Source organism: Drosophila gunungcola (assembly GCF_025200985.1).
Source record: "Drosophila gunungcola strain Sukarami chromosome X unlocalized genomic scaffold, Dgunungcola_SK_2 000034F, whole genome shotgun sequence".
NCBI lineage: Eukaryota > Metazoa > Arthropoda > Insecta > Diptera > Drosophilidae > Drosophila > Drosophila gunungcola.
Window position 1 is genome coordinate 40175 of NW_026453187.1, and position 22638 is coordinate 62812.

Below are 22638 nucleotides of genomic sequence, written 5' to 3' on the forward strand. Positions count from 1 at the left end.
AATGCAACCGACAACGATGACTTAAGACAAGTCGCAGAGCAGCTCATAAATTTCGAATGCAACCCGCTGATTAATCCACTCCCCTCAGCGATCTATAGTTTATTTACACTGTTTCAGCTTTTTCGACCGCTGGTTGTTCCGCTTGCATGAGACAAGTGCACCGCAATTGCAGTCAAATTATGTCTGAGGCAATGTTTCGAGCAAGTTTACACAGAAATCAAATTACGGCAACCTCTATTCACTTATTTGCTTTGTTTTTGCGCAGTGAACGAACAATGCCTTTATTGGCATCTACTTATTCCATTAAAAGATGCAATTTACGGAGCTCAAATTCAGAGAAGGACAGATCTAAATTTCTTTTTTTATGGCTTAAACAGATTAAAAGAATTCCTTGTTCAACTATTACAAGTTTTTTTTTAGTTTAGATCTTTAATGCAAGTCCTTTTGTAACATGCTGTAATTTTCAAATAACACATATATGGTAAATACCCATAAATATAAAAAAGCTAATACATATATATATATATTTTCTATCAGTAGTCTAACTAACTAACCAAAACTCAAAGCAAGAACAACACTTTTTATATTTTATTTATACAAGTTTCAATTTATCTACATAAACCACTTTATGGCTTCACAAAGATTAAATAATTAAGGAAATAATTTTTGCGCAGTGCATATCAAACGGGGAAATTTTCGATGAGTGCCAGTGAACAGGAAATCATTGCGCGCCGTCTGATTTTGGCCAAGACAAATAAATCCAGCTGAAAAGAGGGGTTCCGGCGGTCAGGGCCATGTACATTGAACTTGAAAACATTCAACAGAAACCGAACGGAAAGTGCTGTCTGGCTAAGATTAGAGCCGTTGGGCAACAGGTTTTCCATTTGCCAATGCAAGATGAAAATCCTAACTCGCGATTTGGCGAGGAAAATGTTCAGGCTGCCATAAGTGGGAAAAAAGGAAAACAAAACATGAAACACGGGTCCCGGGCAATGTCTTTCGGCATTCGGTTTGATTTTCCGCCCAAGTCAAAGTGATCCTGTGTGTAAATAATGCCTAATGTTTGCCTGCCGGTTGCATAAGCGCGTAAGGCAATTATGTCAAATAGATTTTCTTCATTTTTATTTTTATTATTTTCGATTCGCGCAACTTTTTGTTTTTTGGGCACTTAGCGCGCGCCACTTGATAATGTTGTTTTTTATTTTTTTTTTTTTTTGTGCGATAGTGCAAAAAACTTGTTTAAATTATTGGGAAAATAGCGTATAAATTATCGTGGCAAGCGTTCAAAACGGCGAAAAATTAAAAAATGAAAACTGAAAGCTGTAAAAGAAACAAATCAAAACACAAGCAAAACAAGCACAGCATCCCACATGACAAACTACTAAAAAACGAGTCTATTCGATTTAAATTAGAGGTTCAACGGCTGCAGCAGGCGATCGCAGCATTAAAAGCCATTTTCAGTAGCTACACGGTTTCGTAAGGCAACGCACACATTTAATTAATAAAAACGCAGTGGTCTTTTTAAGTGTGACTGTTTATGGATGTATATATAACATATAAATATTTTACCGTGGGTGTGCCGAAAAGCGGCCAGGGAAGCAGGCTAAACAGCTTTATGAACCACTAACACATTAACACTTTACACATTTTGCATGAAATTAGCATATCGAAATCAGCAAATTCAATCGGCAAGAGTCCCAAAAATTGGTCCAAAATATTAAATAAAAAAATTTTAATTCTTAGTTTTAATAGCAACTATAGATCACCAGTGAAAATCTACCTACAAAATTTATTTATGTATAACTTTTGCTAAAGTATTCTACAAATTAAAACATTTTAAAAACATTCGTCAAAATGTTTTCTAGGTCTTCTAGAGCTCCTCAGTTTTTTAAATTCAAATAACCCAACTGGTGGTGATTGTTTCCAACACATATTCTTTAAACAAATTTTTAGGCTGCTAGTCCTATGTTTTAACCAAGAAACCCCAACTTTTAGTAATGTTTTGAAAGTTTTTCGAGTTCCGAGTGTAGACTGTGTGTCTGAAGATTAATGCAAACCACTTCATCAACAGAGCTCGTTAAACGTGTTGCTGAACCAGGTGCATTTGGGCCAAAACAGTTATAAGGCGAACGCATTCGGACCGAATTTGTAGGTTTTTGCATTTTTGTTTGCGGCGGTGGTCGTTGGAGCATTACCCACCTAGGGCACCCCTAAACATCCGAGTGGTCCACAGGAAAAACAATATTGCAAGTTACAGACAGTTGCGTGGAGTTACCCAAACGCGCTTCCACAATTTTGAATACCTTATGTAACTCTCAAATTGGAGTGATACGTACATTTGCCAAAAATCACCTGTCTATAATTAGCGGAAACCAATTGTTTGACCCTCGGTGAATTGTGAATCATCGATGCTGCCCAATCGAAATCTAAGCTCATGCAATAACAAGAGAACAAGAGATGTAGAAAGAGACCTTGAAATCCCTAAGATTGGCCATGATTGTCGGACGCACGCGGAAAGTTACATCAAGCGACTTGGCACTCACCCTAGTACCCTGGCAAAAGGGCTGACCTGGAAAATAAGACTGAAGAGATACCACCCACACGATCTATATAACAATGTTGCTTCTAAAACTGGATAAAAATTATAAAATAAAAATATTAATTAAAATATTGTAATCTTGAAAATTAATGACAAGTAATTGCAATTCAACCAAAATTATATAAAGCCATATCTTTTTAAATGAAGTAAGAACAGTATCTTTAAATTACATAATAGACATTGAAATCTAAACATGAATAATTTAAAAACATTTTTTTAATGCTTACAGACTTTAAAATGTATATTTTGTTCTAGTCGTTCCGCTTGTACATTTCTTACTGCCCAAAAGAGTGCCACATAACTTTTTACTAATCAGTTCAGTAAAATAGTTAGATCCCTTGGGTTTCAATACTTTTTAAAATATTTTCAGTAAATATTCGTATTACTCTTTTTGTATGTTTTATAAATGATTTGCAAATAAATCAGACAAGGCTTTAATGCCGATTAAGGCCAGGAATTTTACTGAGCCCAGCCCATACCCTTTCAAAAATGTATGAAAAATTGCAAATCCAGCGAAAGGTGTTGGCTGGTTTAGTGAATTCGGGGGTTCGAGATACGATACTTGTATTTATTAAACATGCGTGAAAAATCAATAATGGAAGACAAAAGCCACGCACAAAAATGCCCAAACTTGGCCGATCGATGGGAACCACTAGACCCGAACCACCGAGCCACCCGAACCACGGAGCCACCCGAACTACCAAGCCACCCGAACCACCGAGCCACCCGAACCACTGAAAACCACCATACAGCACCGAAAAACACGAGGTATCCGACGAAGTGGGCGCCTTCGTCGTTTTCGTTTTCATTGGCCTGTCTTCGTCTTTGGAGAAAAAAACCTCATATAAAACGTGGCCGATATGTTACGGCCAACAGTCGTAAGCGCGCCACGGCCTACAGAAGAGGATTAAAATTAGATATTTTAAAGTCCAAGACGGGATAGAACTATCTCCAAAATAGAACCAGAAGCATTTTAAGCTCTAGATTATTTTTTTTTTTTTGTTTTTGCCAACCCATTTCGGACAAAGTGTTGGGTGTGTTTAGTAGTGCCATGTTTCAGGATAAACGATGGATCCTGGTGACCCTGATCACCTTGGCAACTCCCTCGTGGGCGGCCTATAAGCTCCAGGAGCGATACAGCTGGAACCAACTGGACTTCGCCTTCCCGAACCCCCGACTTAAGGATCAGGCTCTGGCCAGTGGCGATTATATTCCGCAAAATGGTCTTCCCGTTGGAGTCGAGCACTTTGGCAACAGGCTATTCGTCACGGTTCCCCGCTGGCGAGATGGTAAGTCAGGAATCTGATCCCCAAGTTGTTAACTGGATAGCGACTCCTAATGGAGATTGCTAGCGAGCCGATCTGATTTTGGGCATCATTAGCACCTACAAATTGGGCGCGGAATCTGAATGATTTAGTAATTGTTGACAGTTCGTACATGGGTACATGGTTTTATTGACCAATTTGGACTGTGAAGCAAGGAAATTAGTTCCAAAATAGAATCCACATGAGATTCAATAGGATTTACAACAAATTGCAGCAAAATGCAGCATGTTTTGGGTATATTTGATTTATCACATATCATTTAAGTATTGCAGAGCGAAATTTATTTTAATTTTTTAAATTCAGGAATATTGTTCTTGTAAGAATTAATTTTAAGAGATAAAATTCTTTGAAAAACATGCAATAAGCAAACCAAAAAATTATTTAAAATAGTAAATGTGCACTAAAGAATGTATTCCTATATTCAAAGCTGCGCCCTATGGAAATGAAACTAATATTTAAAAAAAGTAATAGCTCTAAAAACTATATTTAAAGAAGCTCTGTGTCCAACTTTTTTTTTAACTTGTAATTTTTTTTTAATTAGCTAACCTTCCTGTTTAACTAATTTATCTCAAGAAAAAGAAAATACATAATACCGAAAGTTTTCTTAATTACCGGCTACTGTAACGATAAGTTCCAGAAAAAAATGACAAATATTTCGGGAAGTTTAATTGTTTGATGGTTTTCAGCAGCGCGTTGACCTTTCATAAATCCGGTTGATACTTGCGTGCTGCATTTACATTTGAAAACTTTAAACAATTAACCGTTGTAAAATCGGAGCCAATAGCGCGGCATTGGCATTATAAGGTATAAAGTAATATGGTATTATATGACCATCTGAATTGTGAAGGCTTCTTCAGGGTCGCCACACAAAAATGGAAATGGAAATCCAATCACAAACAATAACATATTATGGCATTATGCCATTAACCAATGATTAGCTTTCAGTCGGATCGAAGTGAGAGTTGTACAAAGTCTAAATATAAAGTCATTGTTCTGCGGCTTGCAGGCTATTTCACACACAAATTGGCAATGGTGTTTTGTTTGGGGAGTTTGCAAAATGACTCAAACAAATATTTCACAAACCAAATCCATTAAATAATATTGCATTGTAGGTTCAAAAGAGTTCTGCGGCATTGCGAATTCGGCATTACTTTTATGATCATTCATTTTACAACTCAATTTTAGTTAATGAATAATCAATTAAATTTAAAAGTAGTTGATAAACAACACATATTGTTAAATTAAGACATTAAGGTAATTAAATTAAAAGTAATTATTATGCGGCACATTTCGTTAAATTAAGACATTAAGGCAATTTTTAATAGAGAAATTGAATATTAAAGTTTAAAGAATATAAATGATTCAAAAGCATTAAATTTAAATTTTTTAAATGAATATCCTCATATTCTGGCAAAGCCTTGATGTCTTTTTAAGATTTCGAATGCCTACCTCAAAGCATTAAAATACCCTGAAGGCCGAATCGGCAAAAAATAAAACCCAAATTAAAGCAAACAAAAGTTCGTGAAAGTTGTGGTAAAGTGGAATATTTTGAGGCACGCTTCAATGGCCATCGAAGCAAATCAATTAGTCAGAGCAAATCGGCGGTGGCAATAACAACTTCAAAAACACTTCAAGTTGACAGTTTATGAGCTATGATTAATGGGTCTTATTTGCGCAGGCAGATAAAGAAAATCCAAATATATTAGATAATTGCCTCGCTGAAGCTTCGATTAAATCTGATCCGATCACATTGCAGCATTTCTTTTCTGTTTGGACACAGTGTGTTCCCACATACGTAATAAGCTATGCGACAGGATTACAAATTGAAATCAAGTCTGAGAAATCGTAAATTGAAATTGAAATGAGAATGCAATCGAAAAACTGAAACCAAAACCGAGAATTGCCAACATTAATTGGCCGGACAGCGACTCAATAGCTCGTATTTCATACAGATTCATTAGGCGACCAGCCATTGAACCACCAACCACCGGTCACTTAGCCACTTTAGCTACTAAAGCCACTGAGCCACCAAGTGGACGCATTAAGCACTCGATTTGTGTGGCCCATTTCAAGACGAAGGTTTATCTCAATCACAAATGAGATCGCAACAAATGGCTGACTTTCAGGGGGCGGAGACTTGAATTGAGACTTGATTCACAGATTAAGTTTACACAACGTTACAGGCAAACAGAAAAACGAAAATGTTTATACTTCAATAAAATGTTTGCTATGCCAAATATTTCCTTTCCATTATAACATGTTTCTTAAATATTTTAAGCTATATATTTTTTGAGTTCTGATCAAATTCAAATTTACAGCTTTCAAAGTAGCAAAAAAAAAAAAAATAAGAATAACAAAATCTACATAAAACATTTTGTAAATTAAATGTGTGCAAAATAAAGCTTGATAACAAATTTTTATGCATAACAAAAAATAAACGAACTAAATGAATAATATGGTTAACTATTTTAATCTCTTGCTCGCATACTTTAAAATACAAATTATTGTATCTTTATTGTTATGTATTGTTAAAAAATAAGTGTTTTATTTTTCTTCTATTTCCCCCAATAATCCAATTTCTCACTTCCACATCTTACAAATTAATAAGTAAGGATTACACACGAATTAAAAGGCGCTAATGGAGCGGAAAAATTGCTGTCAGCTTAATCGATGATAAATGGGCCCCGATAGCATGGGGCGGGTAATAGTTCACAAAGGGGACGTGGCCATATCCGTCGACTAGCGGTCGAATAAAAACAAATTAAAGAACATCAAAAACCAGAAATGCCTGGGAAATCAATTTACCAAGATATATAGAAAAGAAGCAACTGGAGCGGAAATCGTTTGAAACACTGCGGATGACGCTAGTCGTTCATTTATGTATATATAAATATATATATACATCACCGATTTATAGTATATACATTGATGATGATGTCAGAGCGAGTTGCTTCAGTTTCCCCGCTAATGACATCGAAAATTGCACGCTACTTGCATTAGTGCCACAAACACGAGCCAATTTATATGACTCAAGCTTATAAAAGCAGTGGGGGGCTTGCTGGCTCCAAATTTAGAACTTCCAGAAATTGTACAATTCCAGAAATTAAAAGTGTCGTTAGCACAGCGCAATGGTTATTAATTTCAAGTTCCGCGTGTCGAAAACGATGACGAAGTTGTGCACTTAATTTATGGCCCACATTTCTTTAACATTACCAAGACGGGTTTAAAGACTTTTATTAGTTTCTAGCTAAGAATTATGGACAATTGAATACATTATCTTGCGGACAAAGGAATTTGCAAACTGAATAATGCATTTTAAGTTGATTAACACTAATACTATTGCTTTTTGCATTTTAATTAATTTTTAATAATTATTTATTATTAAGACGGTTAGAAATATAATATAAATATCATATTAAATTATAATTATTATTTATTTATTGGCGGCAAGTTTTTTTTGAATTCACATACTTTTATTTAAACTTCTATCGAGGATTAGACAATCATATTATATATTTAAAATCCAATAACTACGCTAACTCGGCAATTATCGATAATATTAATAGCATTATTTACCCTCTAATGCTTTCCCTCTTTTTTTTCAGGAATCCCCGCCACTCTGACGTATATAGATATGGTTCGCAGTCTGACGGGCTCGCCGGAACTGATTCCGTATCCGGATTGGCGTTCAAACACGGCCGGAGATTGCGCCAATAGCATCACCACCGCCTACCGCATTAAGGTGGATGAGTGCGGTCGTCTGTGGGTTCTGGACACCGGAACCGTGGGCATTGGCAATACCACCACCAATCCGTGTCCGTATGCCGTAAACGTGTTCGATTTGGCCACGGATACGCGGATTCGGAGGTACGAACTTCCTGGCGTGGACACCAATCCGAATACTTTTATTGCCAATATTGCTGTGGATATTGGCAAGAATTGCGATGATGCTTATGCCTATTTTGCCGATGAATTGGGCTATGGTTTGATCACTTACTCATGGGAATTGAATAAATCCTGGAGATTCTCGGCGCATTCGTACTTCTTCCCCGATCCCTTGAGGGGAGATTTCAATGTGGCTGGGCTTAATTTCCAATGGGGCGAGGAGGGTATCTTTGGAATGTCCCTTTCGCCCATTCGATCGGATGGCTATCGCACCCTGTACTTTAGTCCCTTGGCCAGCCATCGTCAATTTGCCGTCTCCACGAGGATTTTGAGGGACGAGACCAGAACGGAGGATAGTTACCATGACTTTGTGGCCTTAGATGAACGTGGTCCGAATGGCCATACCACTTCGCGAGTAATGAGCGATGACGGTGTGGAACTGTTTAATTTAATCGATCAAAATGCAGTGGGCTGCTGGCACTCATCGATGCCGTACACCCCACAATTCCACGGCATTGTGGATCGCGATGATGTGGGTTTGGTATTCCCAGCCGACGTCAAGATTGATGAGAACAAAAATGTCTGGGTTCTGTCGGATCGGATGCCTGTTTTCCTGCTCTCTGATTTGGACTATGCAGATACCAACTTCCGGATTTACACGGCTCCATTGGCCACTTTAATCGAGAATACGGTGTGCGATTTGAGTAACAATGCCTTTGGACCATCGAATACGGTTTCTAGTCCCAAACAGGCCGCTCTGCCCATTGGTCCACCATTGTATACCAAACAATATCGTCCTGTTTTGCCGCAAAAACCGCAGACGAGCTGGGTTTCTTCACCGCCGCCTCCCAGTCGCACTTATTTGCCAGCCAATCCGGGAAATGTGGTCTCCAGCATCAGTGTTTCTACAAATACAGTGGGACCGGCCGGAGTTGAGGTCCCAAAAGCGTACATTTTCAATCAGCACAATGGCATTAACTATGAGACCAGCGGTCCACATCTGTTTCCTACCCATCAACCCGCTCAATCGAGCGCACAGAATGGATTGAAAACCTATGTGAATGCCCGTCAATCTGGATGGTGGCACCACCAGCATCAGGGTTAATATTAACCCACATTGGTATACGGGGATCATCACACTTGTTGTATAGAATATTTAAAAACACGCAAAAAAAAAAAAAAAAACAAAAAAAACACTCATGAACAGCGAAGCATATACCCAGGGCAACAGCGGTTATTTTATAAATAAAACTCGATTCGCAAGTGGCAAATCAAGAATTTCACCTAGTTTTGAATTTTAAGCAAGAAATAAAACAATTTTTTTTAAACATAAAAGAGCATGGCGTTTTTTGAACTTATCGAAAGAGAGGAAAACCGACAAGAAAGTAAGCATGATCTTAATATACCTAACCTTTGAACGTTATTAAGAATATAATGAAATATTATAAATTCTATTGGATAGTTGTATTTCTATTTGGTTAAGATTTTCTAATTTTTAAAAATGAGTTTTTTTTGACGATATGTAAATGTCTTTTTACAGACTTATAAATATTTATTGTTGCATACTTTTAGTCTCAAAAAATATGTTAAACTCTCTTTATGCTCTCATTTAAAGCTGTTAAGCAATTACTGGTAAGCTTAAGATATTTCTTTAATTTAAAAAAAAATTAATATTAAAATGAGGATATTTAATGTTTTAAGAAACAGTTTCCGATAGAGGGCGTTGGTTAAAGTTCACAAAGTAGACTTTTACATTTTGAGCAACCAGCCGATAGATGGTGGTATTTAGATTCTACATAGCAGTTTTTTTACTTACTAAAGGGTACATATTTTTGGGGCTGAAGAAAACCAAAAAGCAAACCAGTTTAATTTTTGCATGCAAATATTCGGTTTTCAACGCCCCCCAAAAGTGTAAGGATTTCACACATAATTACAAGTGTGGCCTCACATATGGAATCTTGCGGCTTAACGGCAACAAAATCACAGAGAAAAAAAATTTAGGTGATATGATTACTCTTTTTATGATATACGGAAATTTGGATCAAAAATATTGATTTTAATATTGTAGCTGTCAAATTGTATCAGCAATGGTAAGAAACAAATTATTAGGACAGCAGGCGGATTTGAACTTGCTCCTTTTTAAATGAATTAGGGGGATTCGTCTATAAGGGCTTGCTGTTATTAATTTTGAACTATTTGAGTTTTAAATAAAATTAAAAGAAAGCGTTTTTTTTTCTGTGCAGCAGCAATTATTCACATCACCCCACACCCAGGCGATGATTTATGCCCCCAGTTTCGGGGGCGTGGCATTTTGTCCAACTTTCGAAAAACAAACAGAGGAATAAGGAGCAGGCAACATTTATTTACTTAGTGATTACGTACGGACATGGATGGACGTACGAAGAAAAAGCCTCCTGTGCGAAACACTTAACGCCAAAAGTGAGCAAAACAACACTTGCTCTATTAACACGCCAGACTGTCTGATATTTATTGGTTAACATTAAGGGAGTCGGCTTAACGAGAAATGAGAGCATCGTACGTGTGGCTAATTTGCGGTTAAGGCCGCATGATTTACATAGCCAAAAAATAAAGCCAAACCGCAACAGCCAGTCCATGCAAATTATAGAAATTTCCCTTCAGCTTTTTCGGCCAAAACAAATATTGAGATAAAAGTCGGTGGGGCCCTATAATTTGAGTTATTCAAATGCCATAAATCCGCTGAAACAAACGAGCTGCAAATTTCACGTTAGACGCCCTTTAATTTTACGCTGCCATTTGTGGCTTCCGTTTCGCATGAGTTTTCGTTTTCGGTTGAGGATTTTGGGATTTGCATTTTCAATTTGAATATCCTGCGGTTTCATAATTACGCTGGCCAAAAAGAAAAAAGAAACAACCGCCGCTGTTTTGCTGCTTCATCAGCGACTCGCTGAGTTTTTGAGCTTAATTGAAGGCGCCATCTCGTTCCTAGTTCAAACTGAACCACCGCTGTGCTGAAAAAAATGAAAAACTGCAGTGGCTACAAAGTCATCTCAAGCTGTTTTTCATACCTTTTTATAGAAATCAAGTTCGTCGCTTAAGTCTTTCGTTTTGCTACGTTAAAAAGAGGCAATTTTAAGCATAGTGTAGACAGCGTATTTGACAGTCAGCATTCCCACTGAATTCAATTAAAAGCATAGCAAATCAAAAGTTTTATGCTTATTAATCAAAAACTTAATTGATTGCAGCAGGTCGCAAGAAGGCGTGAAATGCGAGCTCAGCTAGGAGCCCCATAAAAAATTATTAAAGGAGCGGATGGAAAATTTAACTGGGGATGAAATAAAAGCGGTGCCACAAAGGATTTAAAAAAAACTTTCATTACTAATGAATAGATCGAAAAACAATAACAAAAAAAAAAAAATATTTTTGAAAATACAAATAATATTTTTAAATACTTTGGAACATTACATTTATGATAAATTATTTTCGCAAAAAGTGAACACAACTAAATTCCATTTAATAATTTGTTTTTTTTTTTTTGTTTTTCCAATACGTTTTTACCACAAATACAATTTTTTAAAGATCACAAACATTCATAAATGCCTTTCAAGCATTATGTTTGTTATTTTTCCCAATTTTTTTTTTTTAACAGAAGTTCATGCATTAATTGAACATAATAGGAAGAGAGATCTCGCGATTGGGAGCAGGGAAAGTGCAAGTTAATCGCTCAATTCGGGATCGGCTGGCCCCTTGGGATGCGAAGATGATTCCGCTGCAATTGAAATTGCATTTTAATGGCCGCACTTTATGACAACATCAGAAGGGGCAACCGCGAAATTGCTGGCCAAAAAGACTTTGTTGGTGGTACGATCGTAAAGGAAGAACGGTCCAGTAGAGAACCAGAAACTCCAGAAAACTGCGATAAGGATAGCGAGCGTGTAGCGTGTAGCCACACAAAAATAAAAAAGATACAATTGTATCTGCAGGTATAAAAGAGGGCAGACCACTTGTGCAGCTGGATAAAAACTAATGCACTTGCAGTCCAATCTAATCGTTTGCCAAATGTCAAACGAGTTTCATTCATGAGGCGATACCCCGTCTTCTTAAAAATCCCCTTTTCCCTTTTTTTTCCTTCCTAAAAATGTGAGAGAGTTCATTCATGGAGGACTGTGGCGATAAGTCCGGTTCTTCATTTCCGATATGACAAACACGCGTGAAGAGAGCGTCAAACGTTTTCTTTTTTTTCGTCGCGCTTATCGTCATGGTTTAATTAAAAGGTTATTCTTGTAGGCAGGATAACACTTTAGCCGCAAGGATTTCGATTGAGTTGTCTGGGTTTTGAGGGTATTTATTCAGCCCCTTATCTTAAAGACTTTCTGACCTTGCCTCGCAAACGAAAGACGTAAAACTGAAAGTCGACCGCAAAGATCTGGAAAAACGGGGACTCCACGCACACAATAACACTCAACACTCAACCACAAATATTTTTTCACATGGCCAGGTGAGAATTGACAAATTTCCATTTCGTCAATTCAATCAATAAAGCTAAAGCTAAAATGCAACACCTCGATATGAAACTGCAAAAAAGCAAGACAAAAAAAAAAGAAAAAAAATGAGTGGCCAAGGCCGATCGAAAACCGCTTTCAATTAAATTGGGGCACACTTTTGCCTGCGGTCCCCGAAACTTCGTTATCATCATCCGCGTCATCATAATCATCATGAGCTGCTGCCTCAGGAGTGAAAATGAAATTGTTGCCCCAGGCGGTGTTTCCAAAAGTCCCCAGCTCATCCTCCTCGAAGCCCCAGCAGCGAAAATACAAACGGCAAAAATAACAAAAACAAAATAAAAAAAAAAAAAAAGATAAGAAAGGAAAAGGAATTTTCAACACCCTTTAAATAAATTAAATCAATTTACAGAAAATTCGTCAATGTTTTATAGCCACTTAATGATATTCGTAAACCAAAATCACATTTTATATTTAATGCATTAAAATAAGTCATAGTTGACTATGATTAAAAAAAAGCGTACTTTAACAATGTATCTCATTTAATATAGGCTTGGAAAAATTTAAGGGACTGTTTTTTAGTACACCCATTAAAACATAAATATTATTAAATACTTAATAATATAGCGCCTATAGTTTTTGGATTCATTTCCATACTGAAGAGTCGAAAACTGTAAAGTTTTTAAAGTTTTGTTCATAATTGATAACATTTTTAAATATATATTTTTAGTGAAAGCTATAGATTATATAGATTTTAGAAAATATTCCTCGAATATCTCATTGAGTGATAGCTTTGCATACTCCCTGGGAGGGTATTTAAATCAAAAAGAAACATAAAGGCAATGAAAAGGAAGGAAAAACTGGTAGTTAGCTACTTTTACCCGATCGTTGACAGTGGCCAGGGGACATGGAGGCTAAATCGGGGGTCTTCCAAGGGAACTGGACGACAAGGGGCATATATTGAAATTGAAACTGTTGATGGAAAGTTATGGCAGCTCCATGGGCCGCATAATGATGACGAGCCACGATCATCACGATGGCTCTAGATTATGGGGCGGCCCCGTCTATTCAATCGATCACATATGAATTGACGATGGGAGTGGGAATGGAGGAGGAGCAGGTGGAGGCCATTAAATGGGTGCCCAAGTGGGGACAGGAAACATGAGAACGTGTGAATGAGATCCACGAGAAATCGAGTCCGTTCGGTGAGTCTATCCATCACTGAATGCAGGACAAATCACGATATCAGGGGAAAACTTATGGGGAGAATTTATATCTAAGTTTGGGATCATTGCCTTCTGATCAGCTTAATTACTAAGCTGATGACTTTATCACTGCTATACGGATAATTTGTGAACTCAAAAACGGCTACAAATAATATAGAGTCTAGAGTATATAAAATCAAAGCGAGTTACTTAACCAATACCAACCTTCTACTTATTATTGCTAAGTTTCCAATAAAACGTATAATCTTTTGAGGCTTCAAGTAAGATAACAATAATATTGACAAGAACACAGAATGTATATCAAAGCACCTGTAATTTAATTGTGATTAATCAAAATGTTGTTAGCGCTTTCTGGACCTTCAGGTGTTTCAAATTATGTAAAATTTGCATTTAATATTCAATTACGGTTCCCAGGGACTTGAAATTATCTCCGGTATGTGCTTCATCATTATTATTTTTATGCCATCCATCCAGTGGAATGGTCTAATAAACTTGCCAATGCCGCTCTGCACCGACTTTCTGTGGACTACTGTGCGCACCCATATGCAATCGGAAAGGGGTTCAGGATTTGGGCTGCGTGACCCTGTAAGACTTGTAATGGATTTTCTCAGTTACGCGAGGATTGCGTGCGCCGCCCAAAAACAAAAAATACATGGGGTGATATACACGCCGATACTGAAGGAACCTTGCGTGTTTTTCGCCCCTCTTTTACCCTTTTGGCCAACAATTTGTTAACAATTAGCGCCCATTGGATCTCTCTATGCCAAAAACTCAGAGTCACTTGCCTTTTAAGGTGCTGAGCGGCATTAAGAGCTCCACATTCCACTTCGTCGAGGTGAAACTTCGCCGGTGGTCCAGCCATATATAGCATATATAAATATGCTATACATATATATGCGTACTTGGTCATATCCATATCAATCATGCCGTCGTTGCCGTATGCTAATGATGGCAATTAATCAATGAGAATCAGTTAGGACCTCCAGCACACGCAGCGCACGCAATCGGCCCATTCAGCAAAACCAAAGAAAGAAAAAAAAAATAAATAAAAAAAAACTTAACTGAAAAAAATAAAATACCAGAGCCAGAAAAATGCGAAAAATAAGCCACAAAAAATTGAACAATATCTGCACTCTAATGATGGGCTGAAGTGGCTGGGCATCTGGAAAATTAATAGCCTGCAAATGGAAAAACATTTGTAATTGCCCCGGAGTCAATTGCCCCACAAAAAATTACCAGATAGGCAGATATGCAATTGATATGACTACTTTATAAAATTAAAAACTATAAACAATATAAATTGTTATTATTTGCAATTGCGATCTGCAAAATAAAGGTGATCTTTTTTTCAACAGAAAGCCATATTAATTGCATCCAATAAAAATGAACTAATGATGTGCTGAAGGGAAGGGAATAAATAACCTGGCAATTGGGAAAACATTTGTAATTGCGACGGGTCGCAAGTGACCCGAATTAAATTGGCAGACATGAGTCAACGCCTACCACAATCACTCCTACCGATATTCCTCACTAATCCCTTGTCTTGCTCTCAGCGTGTGACCCCTTGAAATGACCCCTGAACTATGACCCTAATTGTCCACGCCCCCTGCTAAAAACTATAATCTAAAACTAGACCATTCTCTGGGTTTTTTTTGTGCTATTATTTTTTGCACGTGGCAGCCAGCGCCATTTTATCTCTTTTTTTCATATAGTATATAAACCTGTTCGACGCATGCAAATAATATAAGTTACTGTGTCAGCGGCAAAAGGCAACAGGTGAAATTGTCGCCCCAAGTCCACGCTTTTGGATCCCTATCCCCCCTCCACTTTATTATAGTATTTTTTTTTCAGCCAAGTCAATGTCAAGTGTTGCCCAGGCTGACTTACTACAAAAGTTAATTGCACTGCACGCGCACGCCAAAAGGTAAAAAGAGTCTCGAGTCGCGAGTCTTGAGTCTCGACGAAAGGCTCCCAAAGCCCAGTAAATCCAGTATCCAGTAACCAGTGCCCATATACCCAGTATTCAGTACCAATCCCATCCCATTTCCAGACCTCAAGACCTCAACTTAAGGCTCGGGCCACGAGGCGCGTGTGTGCAATATCAGGTTTCCATGTCAATTTGCACAGTGGTTTTAAGATGTGGGAAAAAACAAGAGATTTTTAATTTATAAAAATATTTGAATTATTTTTGAAAATATTTAAAGCAAACGTTAGTTATAAAAACATTTGAAAAAGAAAAAAAAAAATTTTATTTATTTGTTTATTATTATTATTTTTAGAAAAGAAGTAAAGTCAAATTTCTCTTTAAGACCCTAAATGACAAAAACAATTTAAGGATCTTGGTTTTCATAAAAATTATCTATTAAAATTTTTAAAAAAATAAAAATATAATCTCTTGTCTCTGTCAAATAATAATTATATCAGAAACAAAAAATAATATTGAAAAATCGTTATCACTTTATAAAATATTGGCCCACTGTGCGGGGCAACTGCCACCGTGGTTGTCATTAGTCCGCTGCACTTGCTGTTGTAATTGTGACAGGAGCAACGAGCACGGATCGCTAAAGGGTCGATCTCCAGTTGAAGGTGCACTTGGTCACCTGTACTCCCGCGGGGGGGTTTTCGTTTTTAGGGGGGCTTCACTGTCCACTGTCCACTGTCGACTGGCGGGTTTTCTGCTGATCGTGAGTGCCAGAAGCTGATTTCAGCGCGGCTACCGATAAGCAACCGCTTCCAAGTTGCCTCCTCTATATTTTTTGTATTATTATTTTTATTTTTTTTGGCTTTGACAGACGCGTTGATTGGTTTTGTTGGGCGGTTCCGGTACGGCGAATGCGGAGTGCTCTTGATTCCATGAGACATGTAAATTGCTGAGAGCTCTGCCGGAGAATACAAAAACTGGTACAATTTTTGTATCGGTAATTTTTTCGGCTGATCTTGTTGTTGTTGATTGTATTTTGTTGATAGTCATGCTGTGCCACGCCCCGTGCCTCCCGTATTTGACAACTTTTTGCATAATTGCAATTGCCAGCAGATGAAATGCGAAGAAGAAGAGCGAAAACACAGGGAAAAAAAATTACTTTATAATAAAAAAAAAAAATAAATAAATCTGATATTCGGGGAGCCATTGAGTCTTTGCGATGTGTCTAACTAAATTTTGTTTAATAATTTAACAGTTTTTGCATACAAATATAAAGAATAGAATAAGATGACTGATTTTAGGGCATTAAAATAAAACTATTAATAGATTTCATAGAATAACAATTATGAAGTAAAAAATATTTAGGCATGATAAAATATTCTTATTTTTTGAAGTGTTTCGCCGCGAAAAGAGCCGCTTGATGGTCGAGGCCAAAAGCCGTGGACCATTCATAAATTTTGAGCCAACTCATAAATACGGCAGCAAAGGCTATCGAGGTGTTGGCCTTACAATCTCACGCCGTGATGATGCCTGAAAACCGAAATCCCCCGACTTCACCCGGCTTTTTGCCTGATTTAATGCAATGCCAAAACAAATTGTTATGTTGGGGCCGCTTGCTGCCCGCAATTAATCAAAGTTCTCGCATTACAATTAATCAAAAATCGCCATCCTTCTTCGTTGGATTTCTGGAGGTGCTGTTGCTGCCTTTTGCTTCTGGCCATAAATATCATTGCCAGTTGGCAATCCAAGGCATTGGCCAAATAGAATTGGCGGCGTCAAAACGCTCACCTTAGATGTCGCACCGATTCCTTGACATATTCGCATTGCTCCCATAAATCAGATATCAGATATATATATATCGAAATCGAGAGCGGCTTTCGCTCTTTCATCGTCAATGGATCGGTGATCAGGCGGCAATTTGATGGCCATGAACAGTTGACAGTTGACTTTTGATTCGATCAGCAAATGGAATAAAATTCAATGATATCTAGGCTCAATATCGAGACAAAAGGGTTTTGTTTTTTGTTTAAGAAGATCCTATCAAAGACTTTAAATTGCGGGCAAAAAACCACTGAAAGCCGTTTTCTCTTTGGATAAATATAAACACAAATAATATTTTATATTATATATTTCATAAATCAAAACATACCAAGTAGGAAAAAAAAACCCTCTTCAGCTATTATGGTTGTGATTTAATAGATCTGTTATGCTTAAATAATATTTTTTGTACTTTTTGTCATAAAGTAATAGTTTATCTATGATTTGTAATAAACCAAGACAAACCTAAAAGATCAGTTTCTTCTCATATGATACTTTTAACATTTTAAATCCGATCCCTTATTAAACGATATCCTTAAATCGCCTTCGCTTTTTAATCAAAACGAAACTCTCCAAGTGATCGTGAGCCAGCGTTTTCTTGCACCGAAAATGACACAATCCGTAGGGTTATGACAATATACTGACCTTGCATCGCAAAATGCCACGGAAGCTGTCCTTTAATCGAAGCTTCACTGTGGCGAAAAGGGTGCCGCTTTTAAGAAGTGTGGAAAAAATGATGCGATGTCAAGTTATTGACAGGCCGAGTCGATATTAATGACGACTTCATCTTCATTCGCTGGATATGCCATATATGCAGCAGACCCCTTAATTCCCCGCAGCAAATTTATCCCCCAGGTTTTTTCGTTTTGCTGTCGCCGTGTCTTACTAGCAATTATTGAACTAGTTAGTCGGCCCCAAGACAGAAAAGCAGTCGATCCTCGATTCGGCTCCAGTTCAATTATGATCGTAAGCAAAGCAGCAAGCGAGAAAAGCAAAAAGCAAAAAGGCAAAAAGCCAGCAGCAAAAGGCAAAACCCAAAAGCCACGACGTACGTACATATTTAAGCCAACATGTCAACATAATTTATATTAAATTTTTGTGTCAGATAATGATAGCGCCTCCTGCTGCCGATCGCCGATCACCAATCGTCGTTCCTCGATCCCCGCACAAAATATATCTGCATGGAGCAGCAGTCCGAAATGTACATATATGAAATGGGCAAGGAAAGATATGGCAGCAGAAATGTTTCATGCTTAATAGTTTATAATTAATATAACAGAAGTTTAGTTTCAATAACAATATTTTTTGGGTGTATTTTAAAATTTAAAATTTTAATGTTTGCTTCTGTGTCTACCATTGTATAAATCTAAAAATGTTTTGAATTGATTTTTTATTGATGGCTGAAAAAGTTATAGTTTCTCTGAATAATAAAGTGTTATAAACCAGATTTTGGTAAAATATTTAACATTAAAAATAAGCAAGAAATTTCCCTTTCTTTCCAACGAGCCAAAGCGAATTTGTATTGCATCAACATGGATTTTGCATGACCGACCGGATATGATCGATTCTTTCGATCTCTGGACAGGACATCTGTTTAAAATCGGGGATGCCCTGTGACCTGTGCCTTCAGATGTCCTTAGATGTCCTTGCCCTATGCAATGCGATGCAATCCCCCGCGGCTGCAGCAAAACGAAGTGTTAAACGAGGCCCAGCGTGGGTTATGGCCGAGAAAATGCCAATTCAAATCTATTTCGGCACGGTTTCCTAGCGTGCAACCAGAATCCTCAATCCTCCAGCGGCGATCGATGGACAATGGTTTTCAGAAATACTGGATGAAACACAACCAACCTCTCCTAAATGCTTTCGAAATGCTTTCGACTTTCGGCCCAGTGGAAATCCAACTGCTACGATAGACATAAAGGACCCCGGGGCATTAGGAGTGTTAATAGAAAAGTGCCTCCGGCTGATCAGGTTTCTTTGCAGGATCTGTGAGGATCCTATAGATCCGAATGGGTCACCGTTTGAGGTGTTGACGAGGGGACGGCCTTGAAGGGCCATAAAACTTTGGATTCCAGCGGCACAAGGTCTAATTTTCAATGATTGCGAAATGGCTCAAGATATCAAAAGAAGGTCATCTTTGAGGACAATGAAGGTTTTTCTTGAAGCATTTTCAAAAGAACTAGGTTTTTTAACTTAACTACGCCTACTTTTAAGTTGTAGTTTATTAGGTTGATTAGGTTTAGAAATGCCTATGCTATCATTTTCATATATATATATATTTAACTCTATTATTTATTCTAAAATTGTATGGATAACCTTGCTTTAAATCTGTTTATTGATTTAAGGCACACATTTTAAGCATGCTCATGGATTGAACTAAATTTTTACAACCTCGTCAACACGCTACACTTTAGTATTTGATTTGTTTAGACCCTCTGATTTATTGTGGCTCAACTATTAGAGTCATTAAAGCTGGCTGGCCACTTTCATTAGGCGCTGGAGCTCCTTGTCCGCAGAGGGGTTGTTACTGGGGTCTCTAGTCTGGGGTCTGGGGTCTGAACCTTTTTTTTTTGTCTGCTTTTTAAACCGGTTGGCAGCCGGCACGCGACAGAGCCGGGTTTTAAGTTTTGGTTTGCAGACGACGACGCTGGCAGCTGAAAATGGGCAAAAACCACTCGAAAGAAACTCTTCTCACTCGAAAAGGGGAACACTCGCCCGGAAAGCAGCTGCAATTTGCAGAGAGAACGGAACCGGAGATATTACTACCTCACCAATGCTCTGCTCTTTATACAAATCAGAGAAAAAGACTCCGCTCAAGAGACGATCCTTGAGTGATGACGATGCTGTTGCACCTTTTTTGTTGTGTCGGGGGGCAGGTAGATGATAATGACGCAGGTGAGATCCCGATCCCTAGGCCCTGGAACCCCTATAAATAGCCCGAACGGAACGGGGAAGGGCATCAGAACGGAGCCAGCGCTCAAGTAGAGACGATCCCAGTCATTATTATATACTCAACCTCAACGTTATAAATTCGAAATCTTTCGAAATCTCTGGAAAAAATGGCTCTGGGCAGCGAGAATCAGTCTTTGTTCTACGACGATGAGGAGGAGGCAACTTCTCCGGTCAACGGGCCCTCCGTCATCCGGCGGAATGCCCGGGAACGCAATCGCGTCAAGCAAGTCAACAATGGCTTCAGTCAACTCCGGCAGCATATTCCCGTGGCCGTAATTGCCGATTTGAGCAATGGTCGTCGGGGAATTGGACCGGGTGCCAATAAAAAACTGAGCAAAGTCAGTACCCTCAAAATGGCCGTAGAGTATATACGCCGTTTGCAGAAAGTCATTGATGAAAACGACCAGCAGCAGACGCAGCAGCAGACGCAGCAACAGTTGCAGCAACAACATCTGCATTTCCAGCAGCAACAACAGCATCAGCAGCAGCATCAGCAGCTGCAGCAGCAGCAGCAACACTTCTACGCCTGGCAGCAGCAGTTGCAATTGCAATCGCCCACTGGTAGTGTGAGTTCCTGCAACAGCAACAGCAGCAGCAGTTCCTATTACACACCAGCAGCATCGGCGATCGCAGCAGCAACACCGTCCTCCAATATTGTCACCAAATTGGAAAACAGCTACGAAGACTACCGCAACAATTCCTGCAGCTCTGGTGCCGAAGATGAGGACATCCTCGACTACATATCCCTCTGGCAGGACGATCTGTAGGGATCTCGATTTCGACATCCTTCCCTGCAATTGCTAGTCGCACTCAACCATCAAAAAACACAACGAACCATTGATTGGCCAACAAGTATTACCTCAGCCGCAAAGTATTTATATTCCCCAAAACCAACTTTTTTTTTGCCTGTACAAATTAGTGTTTAAGTTTTTATATAGTTTATAAGACTAGCTTGTAAATGGAAGACAATGTACACTTAAGAATCTCTTTTTTTTTAAACAAACATGGAGGACATTAAACTGATAATTATAATGAAATATTTTATGAGTTTTCTTATTGGGTGGGAGAATTGGATGAAAATGATTAAAAAGTCTTTAGAAAATTTAAAACTTTTCTAAGCAAAAAAATTATACAAAAAATATTGTACACATTTAATTGGATTTCAAACTCGAGGTCATTTTATGGTCATTGTGAGATATTTGACTTTAAATTAAAATTAGTCTACTTAACAAAATAGTTTAATCAATTCTTTCTTTAAAGCATATATTCAAATATTTTATTACCTAGACTTATAAATATTTTATTATGTTAACTATCTGTTACTATTTTCTATTCTTAAAAAAAATTGTAGCATGCACTTGGACATCGATTTCAAGAATTGATACATTGTATGTTTTAGTTTTGGAGGTTGGACAATTCTCTTTTATGTTATCCAGTTATTTTCTTCAATAAATGATTTCATTGCCTGAAATAACCGAAAAGTTTCAGAAACTGTTACCGTTAAGTATTTACATGATCACCGATCACTTGAAAGTAAATTATCCTAACAATTTGTCAGGACCTTGGTTTTTGGATCGAAAAAAGCAACTTTGCATAAATAAACTCAGATTGAGTAGGGTGAAAAGAAGCCAAGTAATTTATTTGCCGCATTTTTGCATATGGCCAGGCAAAGTTAATCAGAGGCTGAGTGCCGACAATTCCCAAGCGATCGATCGATCGATTGTTGAACTAATTTTGAGTTATTCCAGCAATGCAGGCGAAACAAGAGGCAAAAACACAGGTCGGCAATTGTTCAGATCGCCCCCGACAAAGCTGAGAAATAAAGAGGAATCTGCTGGGGTCTTTTTTGCAACGGAAGCTGTCGCGATGAAGTTGCCACAGATAAAATACATATAAGCAATATATACCTTGCTACACAAGCCAAATACCAAACGACATTGAACTTGTCCATGGGATAGGACTATGGAGTTCTTTACATCCCACGCGCATTTCCTGTGTTTTCCCCAGAGCTTAAACTCCTAAATAGATCAATGAATATTGGGGGATACGCACTTCCGTTAATCGAGACTCTCGCAGGCTAAATAACTGCACCTATAACTGATCTGCTGTTTCGGGCAAGTTTCCATGCCAATCGATTCGACATGCGGTGCAAAATAAGAGCAGTCAATTCGAACGGTGCTGCACAGTGAAAAAATAAAGTAATCCATTTATATATTATTTTAAATTTGGTACTCAAGATTGCCAATGAAGTCATAACTTGTCCGGATTTCAAAGTGGCATAGCCGCCTGTCGAATTCTCCTAAAATCTATATTAAATTGGCTTAGGTTAGACAATTACAAGTATCCAATGCCTTCTCGAATAGGTACGTTTAACAGCTTTTTTAGAGTCCAGTTTTTTTTTTATCAAATGTGGATTAGTTATCTAATTATA

The 22638-nt window shown here is 37.9% G+C and overlaps 2 protein-coding genes across 2 annotated transcripts; both read left to right on the forward strand.

Annotated features, from left to right (window-relative positions):
* The first annotated feature begins 3461 nt into the window (after positions 1-3461).
* On the forward strand, positions 3462-9120 carry LOC128260588 (protein yellow). Its single transcript, XM_052993729.1, has 2 exons — positions 3462-3888; positions 7530-9120. The coding sequence occupies exons 1-2, from the start codon at positions 3651-3653 to the stop codon at positions 8912-8914; spliced, it is 1623 nt and encodes a 540-aa protein (XP_052849689.1). The 5' UTR covers positions 3462-3650; the 3' UTR covers positions 8915-9120.
* Positions 9121-20209: 11089 nt separating this feature from the next.
* On the forward strand, positions 20210-21201 carry LOC128260591 (achaete-scute complex protein T5). The gene has a single exon (XM_052993732.1). It carries the CDS (start codon positions 20315-20317, stop codon positions 20972-20974), a length of 660 nt encoding a protein of 219 aa, XP_052849692.1. The 5' UTR covers positions 20210-20314; the 3' UTR covers positions 20975-21201.
* The last annotated feature ends 1437 nt before the right edge of the window (positions 21202-22638 follow it).